Source organism: Carassius gibelio, chromosome A2 (assembly GCF_023724105.1).
Source record: "Carassius gibelio isolate Cgi1373 ecotype wild population from Czech Republic chromosome A2, carGib1.2-hapl.c, whole genome shotgun sequence".
NCBI lineage: Eukaryota > Metazoa > Chordata > Actinopteri > Cypriniformes > Cyprinidae > Carassius > Carassius gibelio.
In genome coordinates, this window is record NC_068372.1 from 31,220,092 (window position 1) to 31,241,655 (window position 21,564).

Genomic DNA, 21,564 nt, shown 5'->3' on the forward strand with positions numbered 1-21,564 from the left:
AAGGTTTATCAGAAGCTCAGACACATCCAGTCTCAGGAGGACAGGTCAGAGCTCATTCACACCACACTGTGTTAAAGTCCGGCTCTCATGATGTCCATCTGAATATGCTGTTGAATTTGTGCCATTTTCATTTAGGAACACGAGCTAAAGGAAGAGTTTAGGAAAATTCTGTCATTACTCGTTGTCGTGCCGCTTCAGATCCGTACGACCTTCTTCTGTGGATCTCAAAAGAACTACTGCAGATGTTGATGTATTCGTGCTGCAGTATTAAGTGACCAGATGCATAATTAAATAGCTGAAGGATTAAATATGATGTCCGGTTGAAACAGAAGTTTTAAAGTGCATGTTAACCTACCCAAGAACAGAGGTCTTTCTCACTCAAAATGACTAAAAAAGTGCCAAGTAGCAAAAATATCATAATAGTGATCCATATGAAGTACTGTATTCAGTCTTCAGAAGTCACAGAATGGCTTTTTCGAGTAACAGACTGAAAACATCCGTCTCTGCTGAAGCTCTCAAATATCACATCTGCTGCGTCACGAGTCGTGCTGAAAGCAGCTACTTTTGAATAAAAACATCTGTTTTTGTGCTTCATAGAGGAAAGTAGGTCGGGTGTACAATGACACGAAGGCGAGTAAGTGCTGCCTGAACTCTTGCTTTAGGAGCTGAAGCGCTGTTGAAATCTGTGGCTTCACACAGAATGAGTGGTTCTGTTCTGTTCTGTTCTGTTCTGACCCGTCCGTGTCGTTAGCAGTGCTGAGAAGACTAGCGCGCTGCAAGCCGAACTGGACTCGCTTCAGGTGCTGCGCCAACAGCTGGAGGAAACCCTGAGACGGAGCTGTGAGACGGCGCTGGCGGTGGACCGGGTCGACTGTGGAGGTGGGACACGGGACTCTAACTCTGAATGAACCCATAACCTATCGCTGAAGCGCTCGTGCACTAGTCCAGCATCAAGACGCATAACAAGCCAGAACTGTGGTTGATTGTGTTTTATCCATTTATCCAATGATGTTTGCCTGTCAGTGGTGTGTGTGTTGTCTGCTTCATTCATGAATTTGAGTTCACACCCTCGATGTCCAGAAACGCCTTTAATGTTCCATTTGAAGTTCACAGCCACTCTTTCTGAGGCCAAACACTTCAGAGCAAATGTCGAGATAGACTGTTGTCTGTCTGTGTGCTGCTTCAGCAGATCTGCATGTCAGAGGAGCAGAAGCTCAGCTTTGTAACTTTAAGCACTTCTAGCCTTTTTTTCTGTGACAAACTGTATGGGCTGATAGTTTAGTGCCAAATGAGGCTGACTTTGCTGCATCGTTTAGCATGGTTTGTTCTTATTTATGGAAATGTGTATTTATTTAATGTACTTCAAACTCAAAAGAAATAAATGGAACCAGATTTCTTGGCCAGAATCTTTTGTATTTTATTTTTGTTTTTATTATCTGTTTTAAACAATAAGACTCATTTTGAAGTAGGATAAGCGATTCCTCCTGGACGCTCATTATTAGAAGATAAACTAAAACTCATTTTCAATTGGCATGCACACATTACAGGTGAGTATGTGAGCAGGAGTTTACTACAGTAAAGATTCTTCAGTGTCATTTAATTTCCAGTAGTATTCAATTTTTTTTTTTTTTTTTTAATCACTGAACAGTTTGAAGATAATTAACCAAACCCACTCATCCACACCTGCATGCCAGCGTTCGTGCATCATGTCTGCATGGCTGTGACTCTGTGTGTTCTGATGACAGTATACAGATTTAAAATCATCAGCTAAATCAGAATATGAAACATCTCAAGAAACCACATCTGCTGTTAAACTGGTCCTGTGCACTCATACGTCACAAGATACTCTTTGATCAAGCATAATTTCTTTAGTCTCTGAGGACGAAATTAATGTTTCACTTTAATGGATCGGGAAGTGCTCTTTCACATCTTATTGCCCTTAAATGGTCAAATGCATACACGATTCTGTCACAGTGCACATCGTGTGGAGTATCACATAATCAGTCTGTTGTGTTGTGAGTGAAAGTAAAGAGTTCTCAGTAAATCAGATGTGTACCAGTATATTAGATCTGTGCATTCATTCTTAAAGGGACAGTGTCCTAATAAACTGCTGACTGGTACATTAATGTTAATAAAAATAGATTTTTTTTTTATTATGAATCACTTTATATGTAATTCATACAGTGGAGACTATACAGTATTTTATTTTTATATTTAGTCATGTCATTTAAACCTACGATACCTGAAATATACTTACTCTACCTAAACACTATCTGAAAAACGTAGTTTATTCATTTAGTAATTAGTACATTGTATTTGTCCTATTGTTTATATATTTTATTTTATTTACAACCTTTATATATGCAAAAGTATTTAATTTTGTATTAATTTTATGTAGTAAGTGGTTCTATGTGGCCTTTTTTATACAGATGACTGCTTTCACCTTAAATGGCATTTGTTTTATAATATTTGTTTGGTTCTAATGAGAAAACAAAAACGATAGATTTCTAGGTTTATATTAAAATGAAAATTTGTATTACTAGAATTTTAAATTATCCAACCAGAAATGACTCTATAACACCATCTCTGGGTCTTTGTCAAATCAAGTCACCTTTATTTCTATAGTGCTTTATACAGTACCAATTATTATACAACACAGGTGCTCGTCATATAATTAGACCATTCAAAAAGTGAAACTTGTATATTATATACATTCATTACACAGACTGATATATTTCAAATGTTTATTTCTTTTAATTTTGATGATTATAACTGACAACTAAGGAAAATCCCAACTTCAGTATCTTGGAAAATTAGAATATTGTGAAAAGGTTCAATATTGAAGACACCTGGTGCCACACTCTAATCAGCTAATTAACTCAAAACACCTGCAAAGCCTTTAAATGGACTCTCAGTCTAGTCCTGTAGGATACACAATCATGGGGAAGACTTGACAGTTGTCCAAAAGACGACCATTGACACCTTGCACAAGGAGGACAAGACACAAAAGGTCATTGTAAAAGAGGCTGGTGTTCACAGAGCTCTGTGTCCAAGCACATTACTAGAGAGGAGAAGGGAAGGAAAAGATGTGGTAGAAAAAAGTGTACAAGCAATAGGGATAACCGCACACTGGAGAGGATTGTGAAACAAAACCCATTAAAAAATGTGGGGGAGATTCACAAAGAGTGGACTGCAGCTGGAGTCAGTGCTTCAAGAACCACTACACACAGACGTCTGCAAGACATGGTTTCAGCTGTCAGTCCTTGTGTCAAGACACTCTTGAACAACAGACAGCGTCAGAAGCATCTCGCTTCAGAAAGGACTGGACTGCTGCTGAGTGCTCCACAGTTATGTTCTCTGATGAAAGTAAATTTTGCATTTCCTTTGGAAATCAGGGTCCCAGAGTCTGGAGGAAGAGAGGAGAGGCACACAATCCACGTTGCTTGAGGTCCAGTCTAGGGAAGTCGTGGTCTAGTGGTAGAGAGTTTGACTCCTAACCCAAGGGTTGTGGGTTCGAGTCTCGTGCTGGCAATACCATGACTTAGGTGCCCTTGAGCAGGGCACTGAACCCCCAACTGTTCCCCGGGCGCTGCAGCATAAATGGCTGCCCACTGCTCCGGGTGTGTGTTCACTGCTGTGTGTGTGCACTTTGGATGGGTTAAATCATCATCATCATCATTTCTCTTCATCCCCTATGGGACATAAGACTTCAATGAGCACTCTCCATTGTATTCGGTCCCTGGCAGCATGTTGGGCCTCTCCCCATGACAGGTTCATCTGTTCCAGCTCTTGTGTCACAGTTCTGCGCCAGGTGGTTTTGGGTCTCCCTGGTTTTCTTTTACCAGGTGGTGTCCATCTTAGGGCAAATTTTTAGATGCTGTTCTGCTCCATCCTTAACACATGTCCTAGCCATCTCAAGCGTCTTCGTGTAATCTCCTTGGTGATACTCCAGCTTCCCGTTTTCTTGTACAATTCATTGTTGGAGATCATATTAGGCCAAAAATGAGTGGGTTAAATGCAGAGCATGAATTCTGAGTATGGGTCACCATACTTCGCTGAATGTAATGTCACGTCACTTAAAGTTTCCACAGTCAGTGATGGTTTGGGGTGCCATGTTATCTGCTGGTGTTGGTCCACTGTGTTTTCTGAGGTCAAAGGTCAACACAGCCGTATACCAGGAAGTTTTAGAGCACTTCATGCTTCCTGCTGCTGACCAACTTTATGGAGATTTCCAACAGGACTCTCACCTGCACACAGTGCCAGTTCTTAATTGGGCAGCAAACTCACCTGACCTTAACCCCATAGAAAATCTATGGGGTATTGTGAAGAGGAAAATGAGATATGCCAGACCCAGGAATGCAGAAGAGCTGAAGGCCACTATCAGAGTAACCTGGTCTCTCATAACACCTGAGCAGTGCCACAGACTGATCCACTCCATGCCACGCCGCATTGCTGCAGTCATTCAGACACAAGAGCCACAACTAAGTACTGAGTGCTGTACATGCTCATACTTTTAATGTTCATACTTTTCAGTTGGCCAAGATTTCTAAAAATCCTTCCTTATTATTGGTCTTAAGTAATATTCTAATTTTCTGAGATACTGAATTTGAGATTTTCATTAGTTGTCAGTTATAATCTTCAAAATTAAAAGAAATAAACATTTGAAATATATCAGTCTGTGTGTAATGAATGAATATAATATACAAGTTTCACTTTTTGAATGGAATTAGTGAAATAAACTTTTTGATGGAATTCTAATTATATGACCAACATCTGTACTTTGTAATGTTATTAATATGAAACAACTTCAACAATATGCATGATACTGTACAGATATTCCATTCATACAGTTAATCACATGATCAGCTTCATACACATCTGAAATACTATCTTTTATTTCATTTCTAAAAGACAATATTTTATTCAGTCCACATGACTCTAGTAATCCTTCAGTGTAACTGAAGAAGAAATAAACCGCAGCAAATCACGGTTGGATCTCTAGTGTCTTACAACATTCACAGATGAACAGAAGCAGCAGATTCCAGCTAAACATCCACATGGACGGGTTAGTTAGGGTTAGTGATAGTTTCATAACCTAGCAGTACTACAGTCATCTTTCTTTGATGCCATAGATTCAGGACTTCTGTTTAAAGTCACCAGAATAACAGAGCAGGATGTGACTTTAAAAGGACAGTACACCCAAAAAAGATAATGACTTACCCTTTATGTTGTCTTCACGACTGATTTTTTTCTATGGGACACAAAATAATATATTCAGAGAAGTTGAGGTACAAATAATATTGAATCCCATTGACCTTCATTGTATGAAAAGAAAAAATGAGACAAATATGTTTTGTGTTCCTCTAAGGGATGTCATACTTGGATGCAATGACAGAGTTCGTAAATTACAGCAGAAGGTCGATTGGGAGTCAATTCAGCTCTAGAAACACAGTCAGAGACAGAACGAGAGAAACAGACAGAGGAAAGAAAGATGAACAGTATGAAGAGGAATCTTAGTGTCTGTCATGTTTCCTTCTAGAATCCAGTAGTGATGAAGATGAAGATGATCATGACAGCAGTGAAGAGTTCACAGACAGCATAGAGGACAATGACATCAAACTGACGGCTCAGAGTTTGGTAAGAAGAAAACAGCCAGAGAAACGGCTGGTAATGAAACACCTTCATTCAGGGTTAGATCATACATCTGTGATTCAGATATTCAGTTACCAGGCAGATGAAAGCCACACCACCCTTCAGATATTATGACTGACGTAAAGACACTGTAGCATCGAAATATTTGTTTTGTGGCTTTTAATTCATATATGTAGCTTAAAACTTGTTTATCTCCAATGCTAGCATACATACTAAAATACAATTTCTTTAACACACGTTCACATTTAAGCTATAAAGCCTTGCTTTCCGAAATACTCTTTAATAAGTTCCATCTGACTTCCTGTGTCAACAGGAAATACAGTCAACACTGGAAACAAAGAATTGCTGACTGAGCCATTTCTATGGGTCTTTAACATTTGTTTTATTAGCGTAGCTCATAGGTCACTATGTTTTCCTGACAGAGAGCTGAGGAGTTCAGCAGAACGGGGAACTGGCAGCAGATATCCCAGCATGCATCAGAGCAGAGAAGCGAAGGCGAGACGGGCCGCTCCTCACTCTCTCACAGCAGGTACCAGCAGCGGTGCAGATCACTTCTGTTTGATGGCTTCTTCCTGCTCTGGTGTGATTGTGTTGTTGCTCTCGTAGGAACGAGCCTGGATTAGCAGCAGATGAGGAGGAATCTACGAAGTTGTTAGAGAAGCATGAAACAGAGCGGCCAAACTCCCATGAGCCTCAGAGAGTTTACTGTACGTTCAGAGAGGAGGAGGAGGAAGAATTTGATGATGAAGATGAAGGGGAAGATGCCCGGGCCCGTCACGGCAAGCGCGGGCCCCCGAGTGTGGAGCTGCGTGAGGGCAGGTGGAAGAGGAGGTGCACCAGACCACATTCTCTGGACCTCGGAGCTCTGCTGTCACACAACGCCCATCTCAAAGTTCAGGTAATAAATCATTCACGTAACTAGCACTGGTTAACCCTTACCTGGTTCAGTTTAATACAGCAAAGTACAGAAAGTAGTACTAAAAATGATCAAGCCAGAACACTGGTTTGTGAAGGATTCGGTGTGTTTATTTTATGACCAGGATGTAGAAATGGAGCAAGAGGTTGATGGTGTCAGTGACAGTCCGAGAGCAGGAAGAGGCGGAGCCATTGGGTTCTGGCAGCATGTGGAGGCGGGGCTTCGGGAGCAGGCGGAGCGTCTCCGTAGCGACCTCGCAGTGAGTCGTCAGGAGAGCCGTGATCTACAGGAGAGACTGATGGTGTCAGAGGCGACAGTGCAGGCACAGGCCGATCAACTGAAAGACTACAGAGAGCTGCTGAGTGAGGAGACACACACACACTCACTCATAAACACACACACACACCCCTGTTATTTGTGCTGACTGGTTTTGACTCTGTCAGCCGACAGCGCTGTCCAGCGGGACAGTAAACAGGTGCAGGTGGATCTTCAGGATCTTGGATATGAGACGAGTGGCCGCAGTGAGAATGAAGCTGAGAGAGACGACGCCAGCAGCCCAGGTACACACACCTGACACACACACATAGCTGACACACACTGTAAGTCATGATTACACAGTGGGTCCAAACTAGTGCTTCTGTTTGCAAGCTTTTCTAATAGAATGTAAACCTTTAAAAAAGTTAAACAGAAAAATTTGAAAGTGAGAACAACCTTTGGTTTAGTGACAGCAGCGCTGGAGCTGCATGAACAGAAGCTTATTATCATGTTCATGAGACCCTTCTGTACACAACAGATCTATGTTTCTGCTGCATTCTGGGATGTCAATGTTTTGCCCTGCATGAACGTTCACCATGTACACAGCTCAAATGCATGTCATGTTCATCTCTCAGAGTTTGATGAGTTGGAGACGTGCATCTCTCTCTTGGATTCGGGGAGCAGATGCAGCGGTTGGCTTGGCAACAGTGATGGTGTGCATACAGACGACCCATCCTCGCTGAAGCGTTTGGTGCAGGACCTGCGCGCGCAGCTCTCCCGCTGCCACAAAGTGATCCGCGGCCTGCAGCTGCGAGTCCGTTCGCTCTCTGCGACCTCTGACTACGCCTCCAGCCTGGAGCGCACACCACGCAAGGTCACGCGCCCCTGATGTCATTATTCATCTGTTACTAACATTGCAACCACTTCATTTACAGACTCACATCAGCTTGATCATATTATACTTTGATATGTTGCTCTAAAATACTAGGGTGTGATTGTCCAGTCATTTTTTGATCAGTAATCAGTAACGACACCAAACAGTAGTGGATGGTTGAGTTCCTACACAGCGGTGCTGATTTCATGTCTCTCTAATCCCTCCACACTCTTACTTTGGTCTCTTCCTCAGATTATTAGTTCACATTCATTCATGTATTCATTTGATGAAAAGCCTCAGGGACGGTCTTGTGAAGATGAACTCTGTGAACCCATCAGGTGAACTGGGCGCTTCAGGTGAGAGCGGATCACAGCGGTCTGGAAGAGGACAAGGGCTGGCAGTCCGACGGGCCGCTGAGACGCAGCCGTGAGCTGCAGGAGCTGGTGACCCGCGTGGCCCTGCTGGAGACCCAGATCAAGAGCTCCAAGCTGGAGGGGAAGAGCGGTGCCGAGGACGGGAAATGTGCCACCTGGCCTGGGTGAGGTGCTTTCTGCTGTACAGATCGAGTCAAAGCAGCTTCACAGAATAAACAGGAAAATTACAATCCATGATTTAAGGGGTCATTAACTGAGACATCAAATTTCCCTTAAACTTTTGAAATATAACAGGTCAATGTAGTATAGTAACATCTTTCTAAACTCCAAACTTTCTGGTTAGTCTACGAACAGCTTGTATTGAAACCAAGCTCAGAAAACGATTAGTTGTGTAAGAGAGAAACGACGCAAACACAGGATTACTGCATCAATGGAACCATACAGATGACATTAAAAGATCACTGACACTGTGTAAGTTGTGAAAATGCCTTACATATCTAGACCAGACACGTCCAGTGTAAACATGGCAATAAAATTAGCAAAGTGCTCCAGATCGTGTGTCCAGATCCAGATCAAACACTTTTTGTTTGTTTGCTTTGCTTTTCTACGGATTTATTTTTAAACAAGACTGTATGATGCAGGCTTTTCAGAGACGGAGAGTAAAGACTGAAGGAGTGACTAGAGCGGATCAACAGTAACGACACAACACAGACGTGTGAGGAGACATGCTTTCACCACTAGTGCATTGTCTGTTCTGGACAGTTGGATATATACTGAGGATGCACAAACTCAAACGAAACATGTTGTTTGCAGAGTACATCACAGCAGTGTCCATCTCTTATTTCAATAAGTGAAACTGTTGTTCAATCACAGTAGTGGGTATTTCCTTGTGTCTTTCTGCGGCTGGCCGGAGTTCAGTGTTGCTTCAGTTCAATTCAGCAGCTGTGCATCAAGTCCTTCCGTTAGTAAATCCACTTTGGCTGTAAGCAGCTCTACAGATGACAGTGGTGTGGTGATGTTCAGTGCTGATGTGTGTTTACAAGCGTTCTTCCTGGTCTTCTGCTGCTGTGCTGTATAAATCATCAGAGCGGATGAAGCAACAAACAGTGCAGGACTCGCAACATATTTTTTTGTGCCTCATGTTAAAAAATCTAGCAGAGCACCAAAAATGTCCTCCTGTTTGAACAGGAAGTACAACACACTGATCCAGGCCCAGGCACGAGAGCTGTCACACCTGCGGCAGAAGATGCGAGAGGGGCGGGGCATCTGCCACATCCTCACACAGCACCTGAGTGACACGACCAAAGCCTTCGAGGAGCTGCTCCGTGCCAATGACATTGATTACTACATGGGCCAAAGCTTCCGGGAACAGCTTTCCCAGAGTTCCTCACTCGCTCAGAGAGTCAGCACCAAGATCAGTGGACGTGAGTGTCACTCACACACACACACACAGTAAAGCATGTCAGCATCTGCATGCAGTCGTTTGTTCAGGTGTATATAGTGCCACTGTCATGGTACCTATAATAATATGTGCTGTATTTACGACAGCAGAAGCCACAAATTGTGCAATAAAAACCTTGTGATGACAGGGATGGTATAGAACTGAATTATTTAATCAGATCAAATACTCATTGAGATTGTCATTGACTTTTAAAAGATTATATTGATAGTATATTGACTACATTATCAGATAACTGCAATAATGAGTCATTCATTTCTTTATTTACTGTCTGTGTCTGTAAATTTGCAGCCAAAGGTTGAAATATTTTTGTTCATTTGTTTTCTGAAGGAAGGGTATTAGACTGACACCATCACCAGTCACACGCACTTGTGTTTCTCAGATAACTGCAAATAGAAATAAAGCTTAAAGCGACACATGGGAAATATTCCCGTCACTCCGCTTTCTCAGGCTGTGATCAGATCCTTCTGTGTGTAGATATCATACAGTCCTTCACCGAATGTTTTCTTTGGTTGTCAGGTGATCGTTTAGAGCAGCAAGATGATAAAACGGGTCACGAGCTGCTGGCGCTGAGGTGCGTGTCTCCTCTGGAATATAATGTGAATAAGTTCACTTCACTCTGTTAATGACAGGTGATCAATGTCTTCAACAGGTTGAGTAAGGAGCTCCAACACAAAGATCAAATCATCGAATCTCTAAACTCCCAGTTACATCAGCGTCCCGACACGCCCTACAGCAGCCACGCCTCCTCTGAGACAACAGACCAATCAGATTGCGCCTCATTTGTGTCAGACGAAAGAGGCTCCACCAATGAGGATGTGGACCTGTGCTCAGACATGGACGCAGCCAGTGAGTTTACACAGGAGAAACCTGAAGACAAAGACAGAGGTGCGAAAACCACCGTCATACAAATACCATCTAAAACACACACACACACACTCACACACACACACACAGGTTTGTTTTTGTGTAAAGTGGGTTCATCCCATAGGTGTAATGGTTTTTATACTGTTTGAAAATATTTCAGATTTTCACTACACTCTATTCTGTGTGATTTAGATGTGTTTTGAAAAGTATGGACATGGGCTAATGTCCTGAAAAGTCACCTTCTCCTTGTAATACCTGCGTCCTGATATGTCACAAAATATGCACACTCACTCACTCTCTCTCTCTCTCTCTCTCTCTCACACACACACACACACACACACACACACACACACTCACACAGATAAAACAGATAAAACAGATAAAACAGATAAAACAAAGAAACCTAATATTTATTGAGTGACATGATTCATGTGACTCAGATCAGAACAGTCAGATTTTATGCTGGAAAACATGATCCTCAGGTTTAATTTGTGTAGCATCAGTGCTACAGCCATTGAAACAAGACAAAACAGAATTATCTTTTTACAGTCAGCTTTTCATTTTGATTTTTTTTTTTTTTTCACTAGAGCTTTCAGGCTGTTGATGCAGCTGTTGCTCCTAATCTTCACCATGTGTGTTTTAACCTGAGTGCTCATGATGATGGTCCTCATTAGAGTCGTACTGCCGTTAGTCCAGTGTCTCCCCCTACAGGCCACAGGAGAGTGTGACAGATAGACAGGTGACAGTATGTCATTGACACACATCTCTGCTCCGCCGTCTGCAGGTGTGTTCACAGAACTCTTGTCCAGCTCACAGATTCTGATCAGTGCTCATTCTAACCCCATGACCTTTGCCCCCGTGACCTGCCCTGACCCTGACCACAGGATCTTGACTGTCTCAGCACAGAGGAGGCCGCCCATGAGAAGTGAGCACACGGCATGTGTGTGGGACTGTGTTTGTCCAAGACTGACTAACACACACATTGTGCTGCGTGTAACTGACTTTGTTCCTACAAACCCATGAACAGACACAACCACGTTTTTGTTAAGGAGAGGTGAAGACATATTTGAACATTTATTTCAGCATTTTTGTATCACAAACTTTGATCTGAAGTGACAGGTTATTAATATAGAGATTTTTTAATTAAATGTGTAGGCAAAGTGACTAGACATCATAAATGTATTCCTATTTGTTATTATTTATTTATGACCTGGCAAATTCTGGTGATATGAGCAGAAGGGAATCTTTTTACTTTATAGAAACCAATCGTTAAGAGACTCGTTTAGTTGTGAACTGAATTTCTGCTTCCATCTCTTCCCAACAGCTTTCAGCGCGCCTCACTCGCTCTCCAGCTATCAGCTGACCGCACACACGCCCCGTCCCATCGATTACACGCCTGTGTCCCATCATACACAGGGAAACAGTGGAGGCCTGTCTGTGCAGACAGATGCATTGTGGGACATGGAGAATATGATTCAGCCAATCGGAGGTTTTAATGGATCATCTCATTATCTGTCTGGCAACAGCCAATCAGGTGTGTGTGTGTGTGTGTGTGAGAGAGAGAGAGTTAGCATATCTTATAAGTTAAGTTTAAATAAAAACAAACTGACAAACAACAAGAACAAATGCACTCGTTTTGAATTCATGTGGAGTTGCTGTAGTTATGATGTGGTGATACTGACAGGTGTAGACGTGATCGAGGAGCATCTGAAAGAAATCCGATCCCTGCGTCAGCGTCTGGAGGATTCTATCAGAACCAACGAGAGACTGAGACAGCAGTTAGAGGGACGTCTGGCCACAGCAGTGAGAGAGACAGGTGTGTGTGTGTGTGTGTGTGTGTGTGTGTGAGAGAGACACAATATAATACTTTGATTCATGCCATTGATCTGTGATTGGACCACAGACACCACATGACTGATATTCAGAAGAAGAGCATGATAAATAAATCTGTGTTCACTGTTGATCGCTGAGAGTTTAAACTAAGTCTCTGTGCTTATTGACAGATAGATGTAAGAACCATTTTGAACATAAACCAAAGGCTCATTGCTGGTGTGTGTGTGTTTGACAGTGGCTCCAACCAACATCTTTATCCACAATCAAGATACAGTCAGCCAACTGACCAATGAAGTCAGAGCATTAAAGGAGGACAATCTGGCACTACAGTCAAGATTACAATCCAGCAGAGGTACACACACACACATACACACACACACACACATACACACACTAACTTACTTTATTATTATTATTATTATTATTATTATTATTACTGTCTTACATTATTGTCAAACTATTATCCAGTTTAACGGTGTGAAGCTGCTTTGACACAATCAGTAATGTATGAAGTGCTACACAAATAAAAGTGACCTGACCAGACTAAGATAATAACTCTGAATGAATGGGTCACACTTACTGTTGTGTCTCCAGGAACAGGGTTGTGAAGCATTTGACTAGATAACATATAACAGCTGATGGAGAGCATTAAGGCCATGAAGTTCATTTTTGTTCTTCTTTTTGGGACAAATAGAAGTTTGAAAAGGCTGAGCGACGGTATACTGATTCTGAACTTTCTGCTGGTGGTGGCGGGGTGTAGCTTAATGTAAAGTGTTTCGCGCTGCTCACACGTGTCCCCTTAACAAAAAAAGGATGAAAAGAAGAAGTGTAGGCAATCTAGGTGTGAGACAGGCCAATGATCAGAATATTATAGACAAAACAATAATGTTTAGCAGCAGTTCAGAGTCAAGTATCATGTTTGCAATACATAAGAACCATAATCAGTCTTCTATGGGAAGTGTGAATGTCTCATAGTCTGAAAACTTTAGCATGATGTGGATAAAAAAATATTGGAGTCAGTTTGTTACTTTATTTTATTAGTGTTCATTTATTTTACTAAACTAGATAAATTGTTACCAGAGATGTATAAAGTACTAGAGACCCATACTTGAGTAGAAGTTGAAATGCTCTTTAAGCACCACACTTAAGTAGAAGTACTAAAGTATTCAACATTTTTGTACTTAAGTATTGCAAGTAGTCTATTTTAAAATTTACTACTCAAGTACTGAAAGTAAAAGTAGAAGTATTGTGTTATGTAGCTATTCCTTTGACTGTAACTTCTTGTAAACAAAAAATGGTTACTAGGGTTAGTTAGCCCAATTTGCAAAATGATGTCATTAATAACTTACCCTCATGTTGTTCCAAACCCGTAAGACATCAGAGGGTCATTTAGAATTTTTTGAAGCATCGAAAATACATTTTGGTCCAAAAATAGCAAAAACTACGACTTTATTCAGCATTGTCTTCTCTTCCGTGTCTGTTGTAAGACAGTTAAAAACAAAGCAGTTTGTGATATCTGGTTCGCGAACGAATCATTCGATGTAACCGGATCTTTTTGAAACAGTTCACCAAATCGAACGGAATCGTTTTAAACAGTTCGCGTCTCCAATGCGCATTAATCCACAGATGAATTAAGCTGTTAACTTGTTTAATGTGTCTGACACTCCCTCTGAGTTAAAACAAACCAATATCCCGGAGTAATTCATTGACTCAAACAGTACACTGACTGAACTGCTGTGAAGAGAGAACTGAAGATGAACACCGAGCCGAGCCAGATAACGACTCATTCACGAGTCAAGAACCGTTTCTGTCAGACGCGTCCGATTCATGAACCGAGGAGCTGATGATACTGCGCATGTGTGATTTAGCGTGAAGCAAACCGACACACAGAGCGTCTGGAACCGAACTGATTCTTTTGGTGATTGATTCTGAACTGATTCTGTGTTAATGTTATGAGCCCAGGTGCAGTCAACGCCAATGACGCCATTGCTTCGAGCGCAAAAGAATCGGTGAACTGTTTTCTTCAACCGGTTTATTGAATCGAACTGTCAGAAAGAACTAACGTTACTGGTCATCCGAAAACCGATGCAACCGGTTCTTGACTCGTGAACGAGTCATTATCTGGCTCGGCTCTGTGTTCATCTCTCTCTTCACAGCAGTTCAGTCAGCACGCGCAGTCTCGCTTGATTCGCTCAATGATGTGCCAGCTTCATCAAACCTGCCATCTAAAGTTCTGGCAGTGGTTTGTAATGGAATGATTCGTAACATTTTTATAATTGTAACGAGTAACGATGCAGCACATAAAAAAATATCGGCGTAAAAGTATTAAACTCAGCGAAAATATGTACCGAAGTAAAAGTGGAAGTAGGAGAAAAAAATAATACTCCAGTAAAGTACAGATACCGCCTTTTAGTACTTAAGTACAGTAGTGAAGTAGTTCTACTTCGTTACTATACATCTCTGATTGTTACACCTTTTTATGTTGTATGTGGTGTCATGATTTTTAAAAAAAATATTAAAGGCCTATTTCTCTCAAATATTGTTCACAAATCTGTCTAATTTTAGAGTGACCTTTTATTGTGGCCAGCCTAAGACACACCTGTGCAATAATCACACTGTCTTATCAGCATCTTAATATGCCACACCTGTGAGGTGGATGAATTATCTCGACAAAGGAAAAGTGCTCACTAAATGTAGTTTTATAACAAAGTTCGGGAGGAGCAGTCGCAGTTCATTAACCTGATTAACACAAGTGGAGCCCAATCAGTAATCAACTCATGACAAGGTATAAATAACAGCAGAACCTACCTCTGTTCATTGACAGTTTTCAGCATCCCTCCTCCACCCCATTCTCCTCACTATAGATCCATCTACTCTTACCACAACCGGGGGGAGTCCTCTGGGTTCGGGCCACATCCCGAGCTCGGAGTCCTCCACCCGGACAGCACGCCAAATACGCATAACCTTACTGAATTAATATACGTAGATGTGAACTCGTGAACACAGATTCAGACAGATTTTTGATCAATATTTCAGAGAAATAGCCCTTTTGTGTGCATAGAAAAAGTCTTAGATATTTGAGTTCAGCTCATGAAAAATGTTGGCAAAAACAAGTGTTGCATTTATAATTTTGTTCAGTGTATTGGTGCCAGCTCAGCTGTTTGACTCTCCGGTGAATTCATGTTGCTAGTGATTAGGAAATGTAGTTCTCCTGTCAGATCTCCATAGAATGAGAAATGTACTGGGGGTGGGGGGGTGCACGTCATAGAGGGTGGAGCTTCAGAACACACTCTCCGATTCCGTAACCGCCACAGACCAGTGGAAGCTCAAAGGTGTGTAGGAGTCAAAGTGATCTCCCCTGGAATGAAAACTGCTGAAGTGAACTCAAAACAAATGTTTTTTCTGCCTGCTTTTGTTCAAAATTAAGTCATATCAGTTCTTCTTCCATTTCATTTGAAGTATATCAGGGTCTTTAGCTATTTAGCTATTTAACTCAGCCCATCAATCTATAGACCACATAGACATCATTTGTGGACAACACTGGCAAATATAAGTGCAACAAATCACATGCATTTAATGCCTCTGCTAAAAGTGGATATGTATTTCAGCGAAATGTGCACATTAATTCACATAAATGTTACAGTCTTGTGTATTTTCAGAATGTTTCAGAATGTAGGATCCAGGATTTAATAATTTGACATCTGTTTAATGCAGACAGCAGTGAAGAGGTGGAGCAGCTCCGGGAGGCGGTGCTTTCTGGGCGTGTCCGTCTGCAGCAGGCGGAGTTAGAGGCGGAGCAATGGAAGGAGGAGTTGAGGAGGCTGCAGAAACACAACTGTGAACAAAGTCAACAAATCCAGCAGCTGCGCCAGGACAGAAAAAACAATCAGGAACACAACAACAGGTCAGAGAAACCATATGAACAGCTTCGTGTAAAGAAAGTTCTTTCTTTCTGATCTGATTCTGTGACACATGAATGAAGGCTGAGTAACTGGTGATCTGTGTGCAGACTGCAGCATGAGGTGACTTTACTCCAGCAGCAGTTAGCAGAGAGCAGACAGCTTCTACACTCCCTACAGAGTGAACTACGGCTGTACGACCGTGTGTGTGGCCTGAGAAAGAGCTCCGCTGCAGGTGACACTGGAATGACCCACCCCACATCCAAAATATAAAGATGCTGGCTCGGTTTATTTACCCTTAAGTTGTTGCAAACCTATATGAGTCTCTTTTTGCTGCGAAACACAATAGATGTATGTAAAAGTAGCCCTTCCATGCTTCTCGCTAGTCTCATTTGCTTCGGTGCATTATCTATCATGTGAAGTGTGAATATGTACATTGGTGATGTTGAATATTGAGCACTAACCACGGAGGGCAAGATTATCAGCAACTGACAGCTAAATAAATTTTCAGCGATTTCAGCAAATGAAATCATGTATTGATTAGATCATGCAGTCGGTGCACTGAGGGTGAAAGGGTTGCTCTCTCGTTGCTGTAGGGTTGGTGTGTGATGTGCGGTGCCCGGCCGTGGAGCTCGGGGAGCTGCTGGTGGAGGTTCGGGCTCTAAGGGTCCAGCTGGAGCGCAGTATACAGGAGAATGGTGCTCTACGAGCTCAGCTGCAGAAACAGCTGGATCAGTCCATCGATCAGCGGCCATCGCCCATCATCCCGGCCAGTCCGCTGCGGGACGTGCTTTACCGCCGACAGCTTCTCCACGGTAACATTTTACACATGCTGATTTCACTTTGACGGTCTTGAATGGGTAATTTTACAAGTAGAAATCATGACGCTCATGTGTGACATTTACATGTGCCCTGAGAAGTGCTTGAATTAGTCAAGCATTACTGCTGTTTGCCAGAAATGTTGTGTTTGAAGGACCGTGATGTTGTTGTGATGTAGAAACGTCTCTGCTGTGCTCCACAGACCCGTCTCCTTCTCCTCCTGTCAGAGACGTGGGTCCGTTTCCCGCCGGGCCTCTGTACTCGCCGTACTCAGAGATGGAGGAGAGCGCTGTGAACTCTAACGGTGTGTGTATTTGCTAACTGTGAACTGCTCATATCATTATAGGTTTCATTATTAGTGTTATTATACATTTTCTGCTGTGAGACTAATAAATGAATAGGCATTGCTTTAATGAAAACCTGCACTTGTTTGTGACGAGTTTTAGCAATTCTAGCAGCAGCTCCAGATAAACTTTCCAACTATTTCCTGGAACCTGTTGAAGTACTTCTAGTTGAGAATAGAATTAGTTAATAATGGTACTGCTTGAGGAATGTTCAGGTGCAGTTATTAGCTTGAGCTGAAGAACTGGAAACCGTCTTTGCTTCAGACTCACTGGAGCCTCATGCAGATCTGGAAGGAGAAGCTCCGGACGGCTCGTTCGCCAGCCGTAATGGACGGCACGCCATCGGTCACGTGGACGACTACAGCGCTCTGCAGCAGCAGGTGATGGAGGGAAGCGCGCTGGTGCAGCGGATGGAGGCGGCGCTGCAGTCGAGTCTCGGCTCTGTCCTGCTGGAGATCAGCGGAGGAAAGGTGACCCTCAGATGTGTGACAGATCAGATCACTTCTGCAGACGACAGTTGTCACATGTTTCTCTCTTACAGACTCTGGACTACAACACAGTGAAGACGCTGCTCTCCGACACCAAGACCTTGCGTCAGATTCTGGACGAGGCCATGTCTCTGCTCAAGATGTTCTGGCGGGCGGCGCTTCCGAGCAGCGATGGTCCTGCTCATCTCATTCAGAGGGTTCGGACATCCACATAATTTAGTCAACATTTATTGAGCCCTAAAAATAAAATGCAAAACAAATGTGAATACATGGGGTGTGGTTTTCCTATCAGGAGCAGGTCATGCGTGAGGAGATCCAGTCTCTGCGTTTGCGGATCGTTGACCAGGAGGAAGTTCTTCAGAGTACAATCCAGCGTTTACGCTGCTCCAGTCGAACCAAAGAGAACATGGAGACCTTCATCATCAATCAACGTGAGTCCAGACAGTTATTTTTCAGAATCATGATACCTTAGGTTTGTTTCAGTAGTTTAAGGTTTGACAAAGTGAGTTTGGAATTGTGGTTTTGTGTATTAGCAAAGGTGTTTTAGTCTAATGATAGAACACATCTGTCTTACAGTTTCCCGGACGCGAGATGTGCTGAAGAAAGCACGAGCGAATCTAGAGGTGAGTGTTGGTTTGACCTCGGATAGGTTGTGTTCAGTGCTGTTTGTCTCGTGTTTGTCCCTCATCTTGAATCTCGACCTCTTTTCTTTATTCTGTCTTTCCTGTATTTCTCTCATTTTTTCCGAGTGTTTCCAGAAGAATGAGCTCAGGATTTCCTCTCTAAGCTCCTCCTCTTCCTCTCTTTGCCATGGTAACAGTCTGGTTTGTGGTGTGTGTTTCAGCTCATGCTGCTTGTGCCATCAGTGCTTGAATACTGGCTTCATCATGAGTTGCTTGAGTTTCTCATGATTCGTTCGATCACACACAGGGATGAGATATCATCACACCTGCTTCATCAGAAAACAACACTAGTGATGCACCAACATTAATTATTTTCCCAAACACAGAAACCAAAATATTATTTATTTATTAATCAAGACTCAAACGGAGTTCTAATTAAACATAAATTGCACATAAGGCCGTTTTTCTTGTGGTTCTTCTCGAATTTAATCAGTGGCTGTAATAAAAACTTTTCATGACAGATTTATTCAAACAAATATTAAATAATGAAGATAACAAGTTAAGTGAAACTATAATGAATATGTTATACTGTGCATATATTTAACAAAATGCTTCTGTCTAGTTATTTTTTAGCTGACTATTGAGTTTATGTATATAGAAGGACTTTGCTGAGGTAAATGTGACATTAATCCAGCACAACGTCCTCACGATTGACCTCTTCTAGTGAAATAAACACTGAAAAACCACTTACTAAACCTCTCCGTTTCGGTCAATGCTTTCCAGCCTACAGAACCTGTTCAGCATAAATGTAAAATAAATTTTCGGCCGAATAAATGAAAAGTTTCTGTGCATCACTATAAACACTGTGGCATGTGCTAACTGATCACACACTCAGAATATTATTTACAAATGATTCAAAAACATTACATAATGTTCAAACTGACAGTGTGTGTGTGTGTGTGTGTGTGTGTGTGTGTGTGTGTGTGTGTGTGTGTGTGTGCAATGCATCTCAGCTTCCCTGATGTGATTCTGATTATCAGCAGGACTGATTTGGCTCATGTAGGCTCTTTCACCGTTCTGCAGGAAAAGTCTTCAGAAGTGCGTCCGCAGGTTCTTCTGCTTGGGGTCGCATGACCCCTGCATCTTCTGGGATCGCCATGGAAACAACCAGACTGCAACGACCTGGCCAGAAGCGTGTCAGGCAGTGACTTCAGCTTTCTGCTCCCCGTTAAACCAGCTGACAACCGGTCAACACCTCTAACTAACTAACCCACCTAACCCTCTTTCCTTCTAAAATCCAGATGCCTGTTGATTGCCTGTTTGTGAGAAGACATTTATATTTTGCCACGAGAAAGAAAAAATATTCTTTACTTTCTGAGAGATAAACAGAATGCCACAGAATTCCCTGGAGTATATCGGGGATTTTTGGCAAACAGTCTGGTCAGCATGTGAGCTGTTCTGAGCGCCGACATGTGTCATGAGATGAAATGCCAACTAAAGCATGTGAAATAAGTTCAGGTGCTTTCATCAAATGTCACTGTATTGAGCCACTGTTAGTATAAGTATAATTGTCATCTTTATCCAGTGCTACTGAATGTTGTGTATAGTATTTGCATGATGGAGATTGATCAAAATAAAGTACACTTGTTTTTTAGTGAGGTGAGGTTCACCAAAGATGCCAAAGTTTGCACGGTTAATTTCTATCATTTCTGACTAAAGTGTGCTATTGATGTTGACGTCTGTAAGGACAATGATTTCAAGTTACCCCTAACTTACTAGCACTATTTTAACAACCTTGTAGATTTTCCGTAGGAGTGCTTTGGGTGTCTTGGTAGTCGCTTATACCAGAGATATACAAACTTAGTTCACAAGCAAATAAATAGGTTTAAGATTTTCTGCATTGGCAAAAATGAATATAAAATTCAATTTGTCATTGATTTGTGCACAGTCATTCCTGTGCAGATATAATCAATGATAGTGTTGAAGATTTCCAAACTAAAGATGGCAAACTTTGGCAGGGATTGGTGGGACCAGAGCTGCAGATGATGTCACAATCAGAGATGTTTCTTTATTGCTTTTAGATTTGAGCTGTATAATTTATTTTAGATCTGTACATATATGCCTTCCTGTTGTTTTAATTGCGTGGTGTGGGTTAATCTCCATGAAGTACCCCAGCACTGCACATTTTGTATGTCTCCCTATATTTGACACTTCAGGTCCTCCACTAACGAGCTGATGAGCTGAACCAGGTGTGATAGATGAGGGAGACATACAAAGTGTGCAGGGCTGAGAACCAATGCTATAGAATATGCAAATTCATTTAAAACACGGGTAGCTGTGCAATAACCATTTGATCATGGTGTGAGACATCATAGATGAACTTACTGGGTACATTACACCAGTTTAGAAACTAGAAGTTGCCTAAAATATTGCAGAGTTGCCTTGATTTGAGATCTCTTGCATAGGATGAAAACATAAGCTTGTAAGTAAATGTTGCTTTGCCTTTGAACAGCCATGTAAGTGATTTCTCTTCAGAAAGAAACACAATTTCAATTGTTCCAAAGTATTTAACCTTTGTATCACTTTATTCAGAACCACAAATGAAAGGGACTGATGTAATACAGGAGTGTTTTTGATGAAAAAGACACTTGAATTCATGTAGAGCGCATTGGATCGGAAATCTGTGTAATTTGTATATAGTGGTTGAAGGCTCATTTGTTGCCGTGGTTACTGATGTTATTGTGCAATGTAAAAAAAAAAAAAAAAAGATTGCCGACACGAGCCAATCAAACTCTGTGTCTGAAGCTGAAGACAATGTGCCATGAATTATTACAGCTGCATTTGGAACTTAAACCTTAATAAACAATAGAAATGCATTAATTTTGTCTGTTAACGTTGCATAGATATAAAGTTTTGAGATGCATAAAATAGTGTTTATGTGACCAAAGAAACCGAATCAAATAGTCTAGAATGGTTCACTTTATTTTTAAAGTAAAACATTCATAATGCAAACTCAACAAATAATTTATCAGTACATCCAATAAATGAAGTTAGTGGACTTTCCCTCAAAACAATAACCTGTAAAAGCATTCAAAGCTATGCTGTTGTGTCACCGTTATCCCACGAAACTCTTATTTTGGAGAATCTTTCCTTTGGAAAAT

The 21,564-nt window shown here is 41.7% G+C and overlaps 1 protein-coding gene across 9 annotated transcripts in view; it reads left to right on the forward strand.

Moving 5' to 3' along the window:
• The window catches only part of LOC127938932 (myomegalin), a 72,671-nt gene extending 51,392 nt beyond the window's left edge, over positions 1-21,279 (forward strand). For 4 of the 9 annotated variants that reach the window (XM_052535908.1, XM_052535881.1, XM_052535859.1 and 1 more), the window contains 26 exons: positions 1-44; positions 752-879; positions 5,540-5,637; positions 6,075-6,181; positions 6,259-6,550; positions 6,693-6,930; positions 7,012-7,128; positions 7,459-7,697; positions 8,036-8,235; positions 9,260-9,495; positions 10,050-10,104; positions 10,183-10,418; positions 11,182-11,322; positions 11,722-11,931; positions 12,082-12,213; positions 12,466-12,582; positions 15,945-16,134; positions 16,240-16,364; positions 16,726-16,944; positions 17,151-17,252; positions 17,557-17,762; positions 17,834-17,977; positions 18,073-18,211; positions 18,357-18,403; positions 18,539-18,593; positions 19,487-21,279. The exon at positions 1-44 is cut by the window's left edge and continues 63 nt beyond it. In XM_052535908.1, the coding sequence (XP_052391868.1) occupies positions 1-44; positions 752-879; positions 5,540-5,637; positions 6,075-6,181; positions 6,259-6,550; positions 6,693-6,930; positions 7,012-7,128; positions 7,459-7,697; positions 8,036-8,235; positions 9,260-9,495; positions 10,050-10,104; positions 10,183-10,418; positions 11,182-11,322; positions 11,722-11,931; positions 12,082-12,213; positions 12,466-12,582; positions 15,945-16,134; positions 16,240-16,364; positions 16,726-16,944; positions 17,151-17,252; positions 17,557-17,762; positions 17,834-17,977; positions 18,073-18,211; positions 18,357-18,403; positions 18,539-18,593; positions 19,487-19,611 (3,942 nt within the window). In that variant the 3' untranslated portion in view covers positions 19,612-21,279. Of the gene's footprint in view, positions 45-751; positions 880-5,539; positions 5,638-6,074; positions 6,182-6,258; positions 6,551-6,692; positions 6,931-7,011; positions 7,129-7,458; positions 7,698-8,035; positions 8,236-9,259; positions 9,496-10,049; positions 10,105-10,182; positions 10,419-11,181; positions 11,323-11,721; positions 11,932-12,081; positions 12,214-12,465; positions 12,583-15,944; positions 16,135-16,239; positions 16,365-16,725; positions 16,945-17,150; positions 17,253-17,556; positions 17,763-17,833; positions 17,978-18,072; positions 18,212-18,356; positions 18,404-18,538; positions 18,594-19,416; positions 19,441-19,486 lie in introns of those variants that run through there. The other 5 variants (XM_052535916.1, XM_052535868.1, XM_052535894.1 and 2 more) reach the window with 4 other exon arrangements.
• Positions 21,280-21,564: the final 285 nt, after the last annotated feature.